Source organism: Anopheles arabiensis, chromosome 2 (assembly GCF_016920715.1).
Source record: "Anopheles arabiensis isolate DONGOLA chromosome 2, AaraD3, whole genome shotgun sequence".
In the NCBI taxonomy this organism is placed as follows: Eukaryota; Metazoa; Arthropoda; class Insecta; order Diptera; family Culicidae; genus Anopheles; species Anopheles arabiensis.
This window is the reverse complement of record NC_053517.1, coordinates 43,245,290-43,262,873: the sequence shown is the minus strand read 5'-3', so window position 1 is coordinate 43,262,873 and position 17,584 is coordinate 43,245,290. Positions and strand designations below refer to the sequence as shown.

The 17,584-nt window shown below is 45.0% G+C and overlaps 1 protein-coding gene across 5 annotated transcripts; it reads right to left on the bottom strand.

Annotated features, from left to right (window-relative positions):
- Nucleotides 1-349: 349 nt before the first annotated feature.
- LOC120893646 (proline dehydrogenase 1, mitochondrial) lies at nucleotides 350-16,565 on the bottom strand. Of its 5 annotated transcripts, none has more exons than XM_040295657.1 (12): nucleotides 16,441-16,565; nucleotides 14,350-15,552; nucleotides 8,353-8,474; nucleotides 6,762-6,848; nucleotides 6,480-6,670; nucleotides 4,162-4,226; nucleotides 3,897-4,075; nucleotides 3,655-3,829; nucleotides 3,409-3,570; nucleotides 3,125-3,316; nucleotides 2,870-3,047; nucleotides 350-2,791 (listed from the first exon to the last, which is right to left on the bottom strand). In XM_040295657.1, the coding sequence occupies exons 2-12, from the start codon at nucleotides 14,806-14,808 to the stop codon at nucleotides 2,586-2,588; spliced, it is 2,016 nt and encodes a 671-aa protein (XP_040151591.1). In that variant the 5' UTR covers nucleotides 14,809-15,552; nucleotides 16,441-16,565; the 3' UTR covers nucleotides 350-2,585. The 5 variants fall into 5 exon arrangements, with proteins under 5 accessions (XP_040151591.1, XP_040151588.1, XP_040151589.1 ...); XM_040295654.1 differs by lacking the exon at nucleotides 8,353-8,474 and adding an exon at nucleotides 7,762-7,883; XM_040295655.1 differs by lacking the exon at nucleotides 8,353-8,474 and adding an exon at nucleotides 7,762-7,883 and having other exon boundaries at nucleotides 16,448-16,544.
- Nucleotides 16,566-17,584: the final 1,019 nt, after the last annotated feature.

Genomic DNA, 17,584 nt, shown 5'->3' with positions numbered 1-17,584 from the left:
ATATGATTTTTTTTTAAAGGAAAGAAAGTTATGATACATGAATAATGATTTTCATCTTTCTTTTGTGCGTCGATGTTTAGCCATTGTTTTATATTTAACAAAAAATACTTAAAAAAAGCAGTTGTAACACGAGTCATCAACTTCACTGCACAAAGCTAAATAACAAATGTTACCATGGTGTTATTTTAGTTTCATGATTTTTTTTTACCACATACAGTTTGTGTAGCCCTTTTGCAAGCGGAACACTACAAATGTTCACCATTGGCGCAACATTTAACATGCTCAACGCGTTTGGCGCAATTTTCAAATGTTCGGATGAAATTTACAGCACATCTCGCGGTGCCCCCGGTTGCTCGTTCTGATTCAGTATGTTTATTGTTTGTCTCAGAATTTTTACACATCGTACGATCAGAGAGGTTTGCAATTAATTAACAGGACATTTGTCAGTTACACCCATGCGCCCCCCTTCTGGGAAGGGTGGGGGTTTCTTCCTTCGATTTTAAATTGAGTATCAACGCTCCGAGAGACAACGACGTTTGCGACGTTTGTGGGTGTTTAACTCCCACTTTCGTCGGACTAATACACACGATACAATATGCCCATTTCTGTTTTTGTTTTTTTTTGTTTTCAAACCTTACAAACACATTCAAATACGTGAGAACATTAACATCCCAAGCCTTCCTTCTCTCCTTGTATCTGTTGCTGCTCCTGCTGCTGCTGTGTGCACATTTAGCATAGGTTCTCGATAGTATGTCTTATTCATTATTCAGATCCATTTTTGTTCTTTGTTATCTTTTCCTTTTAATAATATTCATCACTAGCATCGGTAATTACCATAATTGTTTTGTTTTGTTTTCCCCTCATCGGCTTCAGTTCCCTCGGTATAGACGGAACATATTGGAACATGCAAACATTTACTTAGAACATGTTGTGAAATATTTGTATCGCATTCGTTTCGTGTTTGTTGTTTGGTATGTTTTGTTGTTGTTGTTGTTGTTGTTGTAATAGTGGTTTGATTCACACATTTAAATATGATTACAATTCTCGCCTAACATTTTGCTCTATTATTTCGCCAACTCCACCAGAGAGGAGGTCGATTTTATTTCTCGATAAAACGCCGTTGACTGGTTCAATCACATACAACATACACACGCACACACACACTCACTACCTGGGAGGGGAGAGGGTGTTTTTCGCCAGTTGGACATGCGTTTGGGCGAAGCGCACATCTGTCACTCAGCTTACTCTGGCGAATGCCTTTGCTTCACATTTAGTTGAATTTGTTATACTCAGTTTATTGTCAGCACTTTTCAAAGTGTGTATGTGTGTGCATGTACGTTTGGTTTGGTGGTTGTAAATGTGAGTGTTTGCGTTGCTGGTTTGCACTGTAACCATCACTGGATTCTAGAGTATCTAAAATTTGCCTACCGTTGCGCGTTCTTGTCTTTCCTGTCTTCACATAATAAGCATATAATACTAACATTCAATGATGATGTTCACCAGAATACACAGGGATCATCCGAGCCGGGTCATGCCTTCACCGGAGCATTACGTCCTGAAGAAGCCAGTCCTGCCGCAAAAACGGTCCTCACATACACACGCACACACACGCTCGCGGTAAGATGTCGCAGCACTGAACATGAGCAAATTGTTACGGATAGTTACGGATTTTGGGCAAGAAATATATCGGAGTAGATCGAACAATTGAGCGCGTCCTTCTCCACCCGCCATTATGGTGCAGCGTTCGAATCTACTACGTTTTGAAATATTAAAATAGGTATGCTAAAGTGAGGACCGTTCGGTAGCTCAACTGAACCAAAGTTACGCTGTGTACGGCAGATTCAATATCATAAACTGTAGCAGACTCAGGAAGGGCCAACGCACATATCGGCAAAAGTCTTTCCCCAAACATAAAGCAAGGAAAGATGAAAAATAGCACGTAGTCAATCAATTTCGGGCAAACATTACTGTGTTCGTCATTCAAACAAACAAACCTATACACACACACATTTTGGAGAGCACATTATACATTGAACCGAAATCACGACGTGCACGATCTAACGACACACATCGGTCAAGTGTTGTGGGGAAAGTAGCTGAAGCAAAACAAAAAAATAACGAGAAACGTAAACGTAAACATCTTACACCGCTGTTCCGTGTCAAACGGTTTAAAAATCACATTGTCGGCGGGGCTCGGATGATTTTGGTTACGGTTCCTACGTTTGCCATAACTACTACGGGCGAATACTTTGGCAGTATAAAACATCACCCTTGTATGTATCTGCGCGCGTGCGTGTGTGTGTGTGTTTGCATCTTTTCCATTATTTTCCTTTTACGTAAGGGATGTTGTTAAAAGATGCTCGCAATTATTATCAAAAAAAAAAAAAAAAAAACAGCACGAATAACTATTCACGTGAGAAAAGGGGATGTGAGGAGGTTCAGAGGGTTATTAAATTCAATTCTGCTGCTACCGCTAACCGAGCCTTGTTCGCGCGTCGTGTGTAGGTGTGCTGCCTTGCGGTAGAGTGCTACTACTGTCGGCTCCATCCGTCACCACGGCGAAAGCATACAACACACGCACCTGCTTAGATAGGAACGTATTTGCCCTTCGGTTTGTAAAACAGTTGCCCCTTGGCTAGCCGCTTGGTGATCTCCGACAGCAGCAGGCGCTTCTCCTTCTTGATCTTTTGCAGCACGCCCTTGTTTTCCTGCGCTCGTCGCGACAGGTACGGCAGGACTTCGTTGACTGGACCGTACGGGATGTATTTGTAGGCCGAGTAACCGGCTTGACCTGGCACGTGGCAAATGGTAGGAGAGGAAGGATAGCAGATTAGCGGTGAAGGTTCGTTCGAGACAGGGGGGTTCTTACCGAGCGGGAACGTGATGTAATCACACATGCCCAATAATTGACCGAAGCAAATCACTTTATCTTCCGGATGGATGCCAATCTCCTGCATCTTCTCAATGGCAAACCGAACCGTATCCTCGTTGTGCGATGCAACCATGATGGCAATCTTCTTCGGATCGATGTTTGCATCTTTGAGAATCTGCAATGGTTAGCGTAAAAGAAACAGATTTAGTTAGTTCAACCTCATTCCTGTAGAAGGAGCTGCTTTGTGCATACCCTGATGCGTCTCAAACACTCAGTCAACGTCTTGTGGTACATTTCGGTAGTTGCTTCGAAGGAGGGATTAGTTGGATCCTCATAGCCCAGTGCGGCTGCGCGGGCACGCTCCTGCTCGATGTACGCTCCGCGCACAAGCTTCGCGCCGAAATAGAAGTTTTGACGCTTGGCTTGCTCCAGATCCGTGCACACCTAACGAGGTAGAGTATCATAAATATCATCTTTTAGCGAGACAGAGAGAGAGAAAGAAAAGAAGCATCCAAATGCTGCTGCTGTCCCTTTACCTCTTTGTACGTGTCCTTCAGATAACACTGGTAGGTGTTAAACACTATGGCCTTTTCGGTGTTATACTTTCGCATCATTTCGAGTGTGATTCGAGAGATGGCTGGTTGGAAGTAGGTTTGCTCGGCGTCAATCATAATACGAACGTCAAGGTCTTGGGCAGTCTGGAGACAGAAGCGAGAAAATAGTAAATTACATCTATCCCATCCGCTACGGTACATCCTCTTTCGGCCACAAACAATTCTCACCTTAACAATAGTATTCAATCGTCTGATCATGTTACGGAACATCTCCTCTTCTTTGGGTGGAATCTTTGAGATCAAGCGACGCATTTGACCGGTAACCGGGTCCGGCACGCGGAAGGTTTCGCTCAGCTGACAGTCCTCGTTAATAATACCGGTCCACGGGAACAGATGCAGAATGCTGTGGACGATAATGATGGTTGATACAATTTCTTGCAAAAAACAAAAATGGCTCTCGCTGCACCTACCCGTCTTTGTCGGATGTCACCTTCTCCAAAAACTGCTTTACCTCCGCCTTATCGGAAACGTTGCCGAGATAGCGTTCGAGATCTTGAATGGTTTTGTGATGCGTTAAAATGTTCCCGGTACTTCCGGCCAAATCCATCATATAGCGGCGAGCCTGCATGATTACTTCCGACACTTGAAGCTGCAATGGACGGAATCGGATTTTCGTTAAGGAATTGCATGCTGAAGGGATTTCAGAGAGCTCGTCTCTGAGTGCAAAATACGTACTAGCAGCTGTGGTCTACCGAGGGCAGTAAGTTTAATAGCAGTAATACCAGTACCGAATGTGGCGCCTGTAAATGGATGAGGAAACAAATTTGAATTGAATTTTTTTTAAATAAGATAGTAAAATGACTCAAATTAAAAGAATATGTATATTATTAACATTAAATGTTTTAATCGACATCCATCACATTCGTTCTAAACTGTTTTAGAGCGTTTTAGTACAAACGCACCCACCGTGTTGATGGGACTCATGGAACTCACCAGAATTTACAAGCTGAAGAAGCGAAAGAGTGACACTACGAGAGTGACCATCGTTCAATTCCACCCACATGCAAACATACACACACTCACACACATGATGGGAAAATTCCCCCCGATTTTCCATCACTCTGTCCCCGGCCGTGCCCTGTATGTCATGCTTGCACACTGCTTGGCATGTTCTGCCCACTCGCACACACCGCCGGATTGAAATAGGCCATCGACAGTCGAGAAAATACACAACGCAAAACGTTCTGAATCATTCGGCTATAATTTGCAGCGCGTGATCCAACATTAAGCAACCAACATTCCCGACCAATGCTGCATATCTGCTCTACAATGACGTCAAACAAAAAAACGGCCCTACGTAATGATGGCCGAGCCCCTCGTGAACATGGTTTTCCTTCTTCCAACAGCGTGCAGGCAGGTGCAGACAGTGGTTGGTGGCGCGATATCGCTCGTAAAGCCTGTCTGTTTTATACGGTGGGCTGGGCAACATATCTAGCGGCGTCACGTGACGTGTACATTTTCTGTTGGAATTGTAGTTTGCGTTACATTTTGTGCAACTGTAATACAAATATTCAACAAGCGTATTTGGTATGTTGTTTTATCCATCATTGGGTCAAGGAAACATATGATTTTTTTTGTAAATTTCATTTCAAACATTCATTATAAATAAACAAAAAAAATTTAAATCAAACATATAGACAAATAAACTTTCGTCTCGTAAAACACTTCTTCATCCTATGAAATCTACGTTGAAAGTGTATTTTAGAAGCGATGGTACGAAATTCTGCAGAGAAGTAAAGAAGCAAAAGATAATTGCTTGGGACACTGGCACACACGCACACTCATAGTCACTGTCCGGTCAATGGCAATTCAGAAGGTCAGTGGCAGAAACACTATCGCAAAATCAGGTTTTATGCGCCGCCAACCGGACACCGCGGGCCCCGTGTGTCCAGACGTACAAAAAACGTGTTTCTCTTTTTTGATTAAGGAAGAACACAAAAAATGTAACAACAAGAAAGTTGAGATACCCTGGCCGGTTTGTCCTGCTCTAAAAAAGTATACGTTTCGCCATCGCCCAAGGGCATTGTCTGAATTTTGCGATCAAATGGCTTCCACCGCAAACACGCAGAGCCTATTAATTTTGGTCGTTTTCTCAGCAAAACGAAGCAGCGATAGGGGCGCGATGTGCAGCATTTTCGATCGCACCATTACTGTTGTTCCATTTTCGGCAACCGCCCCTGACGTTCCAGCAGAAGCAGAAGTCACCGGAAGGAAGTGAAGCGTAAGAAAATCACGAGCGACCGGCTGAGAAAGCAACCACACCGGCTACATTCTCCCCATCTGCTGGATCACGCTCCGGTGCCGTCAGGTGGAGCAATAAATAAAATTCCAATCCGCGGAGCAGAGCGACCCGCTGCTGAATGCAACGTGGTCATCTCTTCTATCGGTAAAAGTTGCGCTAGACTCGGTTGTCAGGTTTCTCTTGCTGCAGCATGCACCAGTTTATTTTTCCTGTTTGTTTTATTGCTTCTCGGGCCAACAAAACGACGAGCATTCGGCTGTACGTAAGACCAGTAATATTCTCGCTGCAGCTGTGCACCCGTTCGGGCGGTGACCGGACCGCGAGTGCATCATCGCACTGTGCTCGATTCAAGAAGAAAATGAAGCACTCATTATGCAACCGTTGCAAATTCGGTGCCGGTCAGCAAATGTTTTAAGCCCTGAGCCCATGTGCGCACAAGTTGGTTCTCATTTGTGTTAGTTTTTTTTTTTGTAATACCCTGTGGTTTGCCAAATCGTACGCCACGAACCTGTTGATGGACAATCGATTTTAATGATAGGCTAACGCGATCATGTGACACCAAGGAAGGGTTATATTTTTAGGTAAAAAGGGTTTTGTTGCATAATCAGGTACAATATTTTTGCACCACATCTATAGTGTGTGTCTGTGTGTCTGTGTAAGTTATTATTAGCGTCTATCACATTTGCAAAATATTATGAACAAGGCTTTCATAAGTAAACCTTTCCCTTGTCTTCGTGACCATTATACACACCTTTGACCGCGTCGAGACACTCGAGGAAAGTTTCCATGTTGCGTTCGCAGGTGGCTTCATTAAGGTAGAAGTACGTCCTGGCACTCTGCACCTTGTATCGCCGATCGGCGAACGTTTTATCGACGCTGTACTGTGGCAGCGAGTCAGCACTGTCCTCCGACAGGTTGGTTCCCGCGGACGACACTGAAGCTCTGAAAGTGGCGAACGATGCAATTGGATATTAGAAAGGTGTGACACCTTTAACACGAGACAGACGTCCCGGAGCAGGCCCGATCTACTTACTCAACTTCGCGCTTTTCTGCCTCCTCCTGGGACAGATCTTCCTCTACCGAATAGTCAAGAATCGGTTTGACACCGAACGAACGCAATCTAAAATATGTTTTGAAGGAAACTAACGATTAGCATATGTGTACTTGTGGTAGAATTTTCGGGTGGGCCTATTTTTCCGTGAATAATCTTTGTTAGTACTATGAAAACAAAACATCTATGCAAAATTATGTAATCAGAAATTATATGTACATAAGTTCAAGATGGATGCTTTACAACTATACATGGAATGAAAACTAAATTTCCGGGTGTTTTTCTTACAAAATATCTATTGAAATCAACATAAAATTCATGAGGTTATCAAACTGTTATCGAAGTTCAAAAACATACTATTTTCTTCGAGCTTGCCACCAGAGTCTTGTACATGACTTTTTACAATTAGATGAAAAATAATTTATTTCAGGAAAATTAAACTGTAACAAACACGCTGAACACTTTACGTTGCGCAATGTGCCCATTTATACACATAAAATGAAAGGCATACAGCCATGTTCTGTACTGTCTGTATATGGATAAAACGATATAAGAACGAAGAACGATGCAGAAGGGAAAATAAATAATTGTGAGCGTCAAAAATCGTATTGCATCGTCAGACGAAATTATGGTCCAAACATCAACACGGCACTGATGGTAAACAATACATGTACTAAACAGACGTAAAGACACAAGATGGTTACACTAAACAAGGAGTTTTGGGATGGAACGCACACGTGTGCTTCACGCCACAGAAGGCGTTCTTCCGGAGCACGTGGAAGGGAAAGTGCGGGACAGGTGTGGTGTGATGAAAGAATCACGAACAAGTGCACAAGTCAGTTAGCCAACAATAAACGCGCATCCAACGCATTCGGGTCGTCGTGTAAGTGGAAATGTTTTGCCTGAATGCATTCGTTTTCTCATTACAAAAGGTCGCAATCACAAACGGGAAACGTATAGAAATTGGTAGGAATAGAGACACCTTGTTAATGTTGGCACGATCCGGATACGATCCTCGCCCGCCACAAAATGCCCATAGAACGTCTGCTTCATCAGATAGACAAACAGCCGGTCGCCGAGAATGGCTCGCATCAGTTTCATGATCTATCGGGCCAGAAGAGGGGAGAGGGACGCAGAACCGTTCGGGTGGAACCATCGAGGGAGCCCGCCGATACGACCGGATTCCGGAACGATCAGGTTGGTCGGGGCCGCCGGGGGAGTTGATGATCCACAATCAGTCAGATGCGAGAGAGAGAGACACATTGCCGCGTTCGAGGATGCGAGTTTTGTGTACATATGTGTGAGTTTATATTTAATTGTTTGTTAAATCCAATCAAAAAGCGAATGGGAGGATGAGATTTTTGTAGACAAAATTTTGCGAACACAAGTTTTTCATGTTGTAGTTTAACAACAAATATTGTAGGACGAAAAGTAAATGGTAAACCATCGATCCCGTTGAACAAAAGATAAAAGCGAAAACAAACGTGAAGAATGAAAAAAGAAAGAAAAAAACGATACAAAAGAAAAAATAATACCATTAGAAATACAACTATTCGCTAGCGGTTACATGTACCTTTCCAGTGTTGGGACAATTTTTTGCTGATCTTCACCGGCCACAAAATGGCCATAGAATGTATACTTCATCAGCAGCGTAAAGAGCTTTTCGCCGAGAATTGTTTGCGCGACTTTCATCAGCTGTAAAATCACGTGCGATTTGCGCAAGGCGAGCGCGGGATGGTGTGATGATCGTTACACATTGGCCGTTGGGTTCGTATGAGCGTGAGAACGTGCGCAGATGGAGTCGGAAGTGGCAGGTGGTTTTTGGTGGTAGTAGTGTATTCCATGCAACAAGGATACGGTCGCCATTCACGAACCACAACACGCAAACGGTCGACGATTGTGTGTATTGTTTTAAATGTTTTATATTGCATTTGTTTTTGCCAATTTATTGGTTATCATTGCATTTGCGCATTGCCAAATCATTCGTTTGGTTGTTTTTGTTTTATATTACGCCAATTTCAATGCCCAAATCGTATTGTGTTCAATTTCCAATATAATTTTTCCAATTTTCAATATATAACCAACACGCCATTCGTTTGAGGAGGTTTAGTATCGCATGAAGGAAGAATCGGTCCGTTCCGACCGTTTTTTGGTAATGGCGTAATTGTGTGTTTCGTATGATGGCAGCGCAACGATGATCGGGGTTCGGAGATGCAGAATGATAGACATGCGCGGCACAATTTGGTATCGAATCATTTTGAATTTTCGAGCGATTCCCAGGGATAGTTGGGCCGAACATGCGGGGTAAGGATCATTGTAACACAGGTACGGTGAATTTTGCCATCATATCATTCCAATTGGTATAATTTTGAGTTCCGAAATTCGTGCAGCAAGATTCGATGAAGAGTAAAGGCAAAAGCCCAATGTGACATACATAATGAAACGAGAGTAAGAGACAAAGAAAAAGAAAGGAAGAGACATTGGTCAATTGTTAGTTACACAATACATCACTGCATGTCGGTTAGATTATGAAGAGTTCGGGTAGTGTGAAGAAGAAGGATACAGGGAAGCTGTTAAATTGGGATCAGATTAGGGATCGTGCAGCGGCGAACAATCGACCGAGATTTACTGATACCTGTTTCGTCAACTCGCGAATCATTTTAATTAGGACATAAAATGAATGACCAGAATTTGCCAACCCATTCGCGCAAACGTGTCCACACTCACGGTAGTTTCATTTTATCAAGCCACAAGAGTGCCATCCTCAATGTCATCTCAAGTTCAGGACAATTTGCATTCAATCCGTAGCGATTTTGGCCATTTGGACAATGCGCGCCACTCAGACACGACACGATCGTAAAGGCAAATTCTGGAAGCTCGTAAAATAAACTGAACAGCATTTGGCTGGAAACGGTTGTTGTTAGATATAGCACGACGGCAAAGAACAGTTGTCGCTTACACGATTGTCATCACCAATAGACTAACGCATTCTGCTAATGTTTTGACTCACCGCTTAGAAACAGGTATAAACTATTGCTTAGTAACTATTATAACAATAATTTCTAGCTAAGCGTAGGTATTGCAAATATTATTTGTAATTTTTTTGCATATTCTCAATTTATCATATAGTTCAAAATTAGAATCCCCGACAATACGAAACCTGCTAGAGCACAGCCCAGCCCTATGTGCATGAATCATTGAACCGACGTTAGGAATTTATGGAGCACTTAGTAATGAGACTTTAGCAGTTCACTCCGTCCGACGATCAATATTCCACAACGATGGGTGTGGTGGAAGTGATATGTGTTCGTACCATTTACAGTTGCCAGCTGATGACAGATAAAAAATCCTCCCACGTCACATTTCCTCCCGCGAAACTGCCCATTGCAACAAAAAGTGCAATACCGATCGCGAGGTTATGCAACTAAGTTGTAGTGGATGGGATCCAAACTATGCGGGGGCGATTGGTGCGGGCTGGCGGCACCCGGCGGCACAAGTGACGCGGACGATCTAAAGGAACTATAGCCCAGTTGCACAAACACTAACCGGGCCAGTTGACAAATACTACTTTAGCGCGTGCGGCTCACAGCTACTCTGGCACGTTGCTTGGTCGATCGTCCGCCCCGGCCTCTAATAGTACGAGAGACCGCATGCGTCTTTGCAAAAAGCGCTAGTAGCGAAGGTTCCGCATCACTAACGCCACCAACCGGAACGCGTGCATTGCCAAGGTCAGCACTATTTTATTACGCGCTTCTCATGTTCTTATCCATGCGGGTGCGGATGGCCCCATTATCGGACCTACCCTTCAAATCTTGGAAGATAAAGATCTGGCTTCTGGTTTGACCATACAGTAAGATCATGTAAGATCATCATACGAATACTTTCGTTTGGGCAGGCTTTTCCGACTTAGATGTCCATCAACTTGTGCATTCGCGGTTAGATGACGGTCACGGGCGGAAAGTTTTGTAAATAGCACCAATACATTGTATGTAGAGCACCATACTGGCCTCACTGGTTTGCCAAGAATTTCTTGTTCCACATCCCGTGAAGGTGTGATGTGCGCCACACAGTCAGTTATACCCCTTTTTACCGACGGCACGTTAAACACGTTTAATTAGCGCCATTAATACAACCGAGTACGCAGTGTGCAGCCATGACGATCTGTCGTCCTAAGCTTGAACACACCACACGTCATGGAATAAAACTCTAGCGCATTGTGGCCGGGTAATCGGCAAGTCGCAACCGAGACCTTGCACTGATTGTGAAATGATAATGGCCCGTGGTCACGAAGCTGTCTTTAGGGGGGCGGGGATATCTTTCGGCTACCAGCGAACAACTTAATACATTCCACCTCCCTGTTTGTCGAAACGTTTAACGCTCAACGTCCAGTCTTTCAGGCCTGACTTTGGAGTTTGCAAAACCATTGACAGAGCCTTAAAGCTGCCATAATGGTTGCATCGAGGAATGGATGATCATCATGTGATCACGGCTCACGTGCGTCCAACCGCAAAGTGACTTTAATTGTGCTAAGCAACACTAATATCTTGGGGCCGAATTCGCACCGGTTTGAGGTGGTTCCGGTTCACTGGTCTTTCTGACCTCTCCACTTTGGTGAACGGTATGTGTAGCGCGGCGGCGGCGGCAACAATACAAACTGCCAAACTTTGAACGTTTCTCAGCTGTTGGCAAGAGTCTCTGCCTAGTGATGCCCTGCCCGTCGACTGCACCAGGTTTAAATATAGAACCCAACACCACTTGACATGCTTCTTCAGCTACGTTTCCTTATTGCAAACGATCATTGGGAAGGTTAGTTGGCACCGTTAGATAATGTTTAGTGTACGGAGTGTTACTACCAGCAACTATGTTTTACATTTCAAAATGCAACTCGTTATCAAACGTATCTTTACGTACGTGTGTGTTGCCGGTTGTGGGCAATACATCCAAATTGGTTGAACGAAATCAAATCGCTCCGCGAATGCGTCCTGCTCCTTGAAGTAAATTTCATTATTATCCAAACTGTAGTATGGCTTCCGGAGCATGGATTAATCGCGTGATCGCTGGCAGTAATATCGCTTTTCCATATGGTTCATTCATTCGGCTAAACAAAAATAACCAACCATTTCGTATCATCCCTTCTGTGAAATGGGGCGACGGGGGAGATGGGACGGAGATGTGGTTGTTTTGTCACATTTTCATGATATCCTGTGCCAAAACTGAACCCGGGGTAACAACAACACGCGCGTGGGCTGACGAAAAACATTTACAATGTGTGTGTGTGTACGGGTTCACCATTTCACACAGCTGAATGACTGTTTTGGTGAGAGATCCAGGGACACATGTAAATTAATTGTGCGTCGTCCTAGCACCGGTGCGTACCGGTGTGCTGCGTCGCCAGCCCAAGGCGCCAGACAACCTGCGTGACGTGGAAGCAAAAAAAACCGAATGTGGGCATTAGAAGTGAATGATAATTTTAGCATAATTGTACGTCCGCTTCTATCAATCCCTTGCTGCCACGTTGATGGGTTTACACACGTTCGCGTATGGCAGGATTGTTTGGTGACCAGTGAAACACGCGGGTGGTGTACTGCGGCAGCCGTTACAAGCAGCCGTCAGTCGCGGCACTATCATGTGATATTGCTCATTTAGCAATTTTCCATCGTTTACCGTGCGCCAGGGAATAAAAGTGTGTCGCATACAGCCATACCATTCGTTGAATGATAGGAAAATTGATCAATTTTGCACGAAAGCCGGAGCTGAATTTAATTGAGTTCGTTCCGAAGTGAACGTAAAAAAGAGAACCGATTGAGTGAACGTTCATCATTCTGCTGGACAATGTCAATCCATCGTGCAGCTCATGTAATTAATGAAATTAACAAATAGCAAAACATCACTACCGTTACAATTTTGTGCTGTCCACTCACATGATTCGCAATTTTCTGCAATCGCGTGACGCGCCTAAACCCACCAGTAGCACAGAGCCTGTTCTGTCCGCGTCCCCTGCTTTTCGTGCTTCGTGGATCCCATCGTTACAGGCATGGGAAACACCCCAACGGTGTGCCAAAAATACACCGCCGGTGGGTATTCTTTCACGAATGTGTAGTGGACTTGTGGCAGATTGAGAAAAAAGGTCAACCCGCACACCTCATGCGAATCGCCAAACATGAGCACGAGACTTTCAAACGCGAGCAATACACGGTGGCGATCCGCTGCTTGCCAACATCTTGCCAACTTTGCAGCTGGTGCACGGGCAATGTTTTGTGCGATGTGTTCAGGTCGCCTTCTTTCTACCCGGTCGTCTGAAGCACTTATTTATTGCTCATTCACTGTCGACTTGGTGTGTGTGTGTGTGTGTGTGAACATTATACAGAATAGGGTGATAGATCATCTTAGCAAGACAAACCCTCTCCACCGCGTGAGAAACTGGGTTTGTTTAGCTAGTGTTTTGTGTGTTTTTCTCGTATTTTTTTTTCTTGCAAAATTCTTTAAACTATCCAACCGACACCAGAGTGTGTGTTGGATAAATTTAGCACATTTCAGTGGCGGTGCCACTCAAATCTTCCTGCCTGACCCACGCGTTCACCGGGAGGTAGTTGTTGATGTGTAGAGCCTGGCCGAATTTCTACTGTGTACAGGTACTCAAATGTCCTGAGTCTCATAGCTGACATTCGCCACATTTATTGGAGTAATACTTCGAGTTGTTAGCTATTTCTTAAAAAAAAACCCGTACTTCAGCTACTGATTACTAGTAACCGGCTGTTTTTTGTAAAGCAGTGCAACATTGTAGCGTAACTTGCATAATGGGCACCAGTTCAAATTAGCTGCAATGTAAACGATCGCAAAACAACAAGGACGATTATGCAACGCCTCGGTGCAGTATTGAACTGCCCTAGCAACAAAGGAAGGAAATGACCGAACGCGAGGGGGCTTGTATACACAGCCAAGCCAGTCCCATTCTGTTGCTGCTTGTTCTAAATGTGACGCGAACGCTCGGCGGCTGTGCATGTGCCAGAATATCGCGCTATTGATCACATGCATAACCGCCAAAGGGAAACGATCCGGTGTAAGGATGTAATGGACTATCTTTAGGATGGGGCCAAGTGTGCTGAAGGGATGGTCCGCCTCGTTGTTGGTATTCATGTGTGCTGAAATCGATTATGATTCAAGCCGACTTGACAGCGAAGAAACCGTATTTCTTCGTTTTGAAGTTCCCCAGAGCACACCAGACGGTCCTTTTCGAGTGACTCTTGACGTAACGGATTTTCACTTCTGTTTGGTCGATTGTTAGCTTACACGAACGGGACACACAGAGCGTGTTCAAGCGGCAGCATTTGTGGAAAGGAAATCGAAGGGAAATGATTCTGGCACGGCATTCATGGTGTCGGGAAAGGGGGGGGGGGGGGGGGAGACCGGTGTTAAAATCGTACAGATTATGAAGGATAGCTGGTCGCCTTTTGCAAACTCTTCTACATTCGTGGGATGGCAGCGGGCTTTGGGGGTCGTTCCCAAGAGTGCCACACCGAACACTGGACTCGTCTGGGCATCGGGCCGGTCCCCAAAAGCGCGTCCTTACCTTCATATTGTTTTCCACCAAAAACTCGGACGAGCACAGCACGTACACGAAGTACGCCCGTATCAGCTCGAAGGTGGTTTTGCTCTTGAAGGCCGCATGCGGATCGTTGAAGCTGACGTCCAGCGGATCGCGCTGCGGGGTGGAGGGATTGTTGTCCTGCTGCTGGCGCTGGCGGGCACCGGTGCTGACGGGCGAGGGAGCCGCCACCGTAGTGGACCGCCAGCGACGCGTTCCGTCGAGCGACGGGTGTCCTTCCAGGGTTAGCCGGTGGTTGAGCGCCGCCAGCAAAGCGCTCGACAGCTGGCCACGGTGGTTACTGGCCGCATGAATACCGTACTGTCGCAGGAACTGCTCCGACCGCGAGTGCGACAAGCATCCGTTCGTGCCGGTCGACGACGGGGAGGACACCTTGCGCGGCACCAGGCTGTTACAGCGCGAAACCGTACGGAGAAAGGCCATGGTAATGCGGAGGAAGGCCGGATGGATGGGTTGCGTACGTACTGAGCACTGCTTGCACCGAAATTACCCCACCGGGTAGTTTGTTGGGCTAAGAGCAGTTGAGATGGTATTCGGAGGAGGCAGGGATGCTATAATTCCCGTGTTACTCGTACCGGCAGCAGCTGCACTCACTTACACACTGAAAAGGGCACGCGCACACGTCGGTTTTTTTTTGGTTGGACACTTTTTGCACAAGCTCAAACAAACTTGACTTGGACGCACCAGCAGGAAAAGGATATTGACACACCGCACACACAATGGGAGCACACTCGCGGGCAGCACGTGTGTACTGTTAGGGCCACAACACAACACACAGTTCGCTTTTGCGTCACAGGACGAACGGACCAATGTGACCCAGCCAAGGATGTGCAGCGCCACACAATCACACGTCGCAAGTAGAGCACACTTTCTGTGCTCCAAAACTATCTCCCTCTTTCTTTCTCTCACACACACACACAGACGGCGAAATACCGGCGAAGTAGGCGACGGATCCTTGCTGTCACACACACGAACACACGCGCACACACACACACCAATACACTGACACTGTTCTGTCACTCAACGGAGGCGAACTGGAAAACTGGTGGGGGGACGACGACGACGACACAAGACGGCGAGGACGATTTTTCTTCCTGGTGTTTAGCCTTCTTTTCGCAAGTGCTAACGCAAGCCCCGAATCTGCTTTCTGTTGTTTCCCGGTAAATCCTGTAAAGAGACGACGGAAAAGGAAGGCATTGGAACATTGCTTGCTCAATCCATCTTTCGTCCACCAACGGAAAATAGCACGTGATAATGCGTGAAGCGCCGTCCTTCGTTGTGGCGAAGGGCGACGCATTTTTCGCGACGGACGGTTGTTGCGGGAAGAAACGCGGGGTACAATTGCCGGCAGGTGTACGGGGACGAGGGGCAGCCGGCGGCAATCGCTCAATTGGCAATGGAGCGGCCAAGAATATTCTCACTATTACCGGGATTACACAATCGCGTGCAAATTCATCCGCTCGCCTGCATATACACAGTCGAGCAGAGACGCACGTGCACACATGCGCAATTATACGCGACGCACACTACCAGCGTCGGAATTACGTAAATGAAACAAATTTTCCAATATTTCTTTTCCGTGCCGATGGAAAACTAACAGCATTTGCTGCATCGTATGAAAATAGACCACAAAACTAGAGTGAATTTTCATTCGAGCAGTGCAAAACTGGCAATAAACCCGTCTGGATCAAATATTCGTTTTCGCACTGTTGGGACGTTGGTGTTTGTTCGTCCCTTTTCAAGTTAAAAGAAAATATTACTATTCTATTGTGCACATCGAAAAGTAAGTACAACTTTGCAACTAAACCTCAGCTGTAGATTATCGACAGACGAATGCGAGAAACGGACTCCCCGGCAACCGAATTGCCATCGGTGTCAGCAAATTTACGAGTGTCTAATTTTATATTCACTGCCACCTGTTCCAGCGTGCCGATTAGGGCAATATTTCAGGCAGAACCGTTTGGGCAACTTTTCGCTGCAGTAGTGCACTAATGTAGTTGGTTTTCTCTCCCCCTTTGTAGCAAAACGGCTCAAGTTTAAAGCTTAACAATTTACCACGCACGAAGGAAGTAGAACTTGCAAACCGTCCAGACTGGGCAGACTCGGTGCTCTACTCGCGAGGAAAAATTGTGCGCTCGCTTTCGTTCTTTCGGCTGGTGGCTTAGGCAGCGCTCTGTCAGTTGTCGAACGACAACTGTCAGGCAAGAAGCAAAACTTTGTTCGATTTGTGCTCTGGCATCAGTTTCTTGTCTTGTAGAACAGCCATTAATTGCAATAAAAAACAATATTTTTGTGAAAAATGAAGGAATTGGCTTAGACTTTAAGATTTTTTAGTGTTTAAGTGAACAAAAAAGATTTAATAAATTACACAAATACTTGTCAAGAACCAATATCCAAACCGATATCATGTGCCATTATCGCTAGCTCACAGAGCGCTGCCTTAACGAGGCAAAATCAATCCGCTGAGCAATGTTCGTTCATTTCGTGGGACAGCAGACTGACAGAGCGGCCCGTAGGACAAAAACCGGTTTTCGCGAGTTCGCCAACGCTCCAATTCGGTGCGATTTTCCCTCGCTGGCGATCGTTTTTGAAAGGCGTTGTGAGGGGTTTTGAGAATTCAAGATGGCCGCCAAAGAGCTCGCGCTGGTGTGCGATTGTGTTGGTGGACAACATTAAGTGGCCAAAAAAATGCATTGTGTTTATTTTCGGTGTACTCACTGTTGGATTGTCTGTGCATTGTCATTTCGTTGTTTTGAAAATCAGTTTTAATAAAATCGCTTCACTCATTTGATGGACACATTTTGGCAATATTTAGAAAATTCAAAAGCAATCAACTATTCTAGGTGCATCTTTCCCACCATATAGCATACATACTATCAATTTGGAACAAAACCAATTACACTCATTTTTATTTCTGTTTTCGATTCGTTAAAAAAACAAAAATTCGTAAAATCATAATTTTGGTCAAAATTTAAAAAAAATCAATTGAAACATCTTACAGGTCTCTGTAAGTTTATCAACAATTGGCAAAATTGTTATAAATTGTTGAAAATAAATGTTGCATACATACGTATTACAGAAAAATACATGGCAGCGTTCAAAGCGAAGGATGTAGAACAAATGAGATATTTCCTGTAAGAATCCTATTGGGACAGCCCGAGCACTGCTGTGAAGGGCAAAACTGCGAAGACCTGTTCAC

Bases quoted from the DNA above. Each gene is read 5' to 3' on its own strand.
- LOC120893646 (XM_040295657.1), bottom strand. From the start codon at position 14,808: ATGGCCTTTCTCCGTACGGTTTCGCGCTGTAACAGCCTGGTGCCGCGC. The intron at 6,849-8,352 runs GTACATGTAACC...AACATATTTTAG, and splicing joins ATTGTCCCAACACTGGAAAG to ATTGCGTTCGTTCGGTGTCA. The intron at 3,048-3,124 runs GTATGCACAAAG...TAACCATTGCAG, and splicing joins AGTGTTTGAGACGCATCAGG to ATTCTCAAAGATGCAAACAT.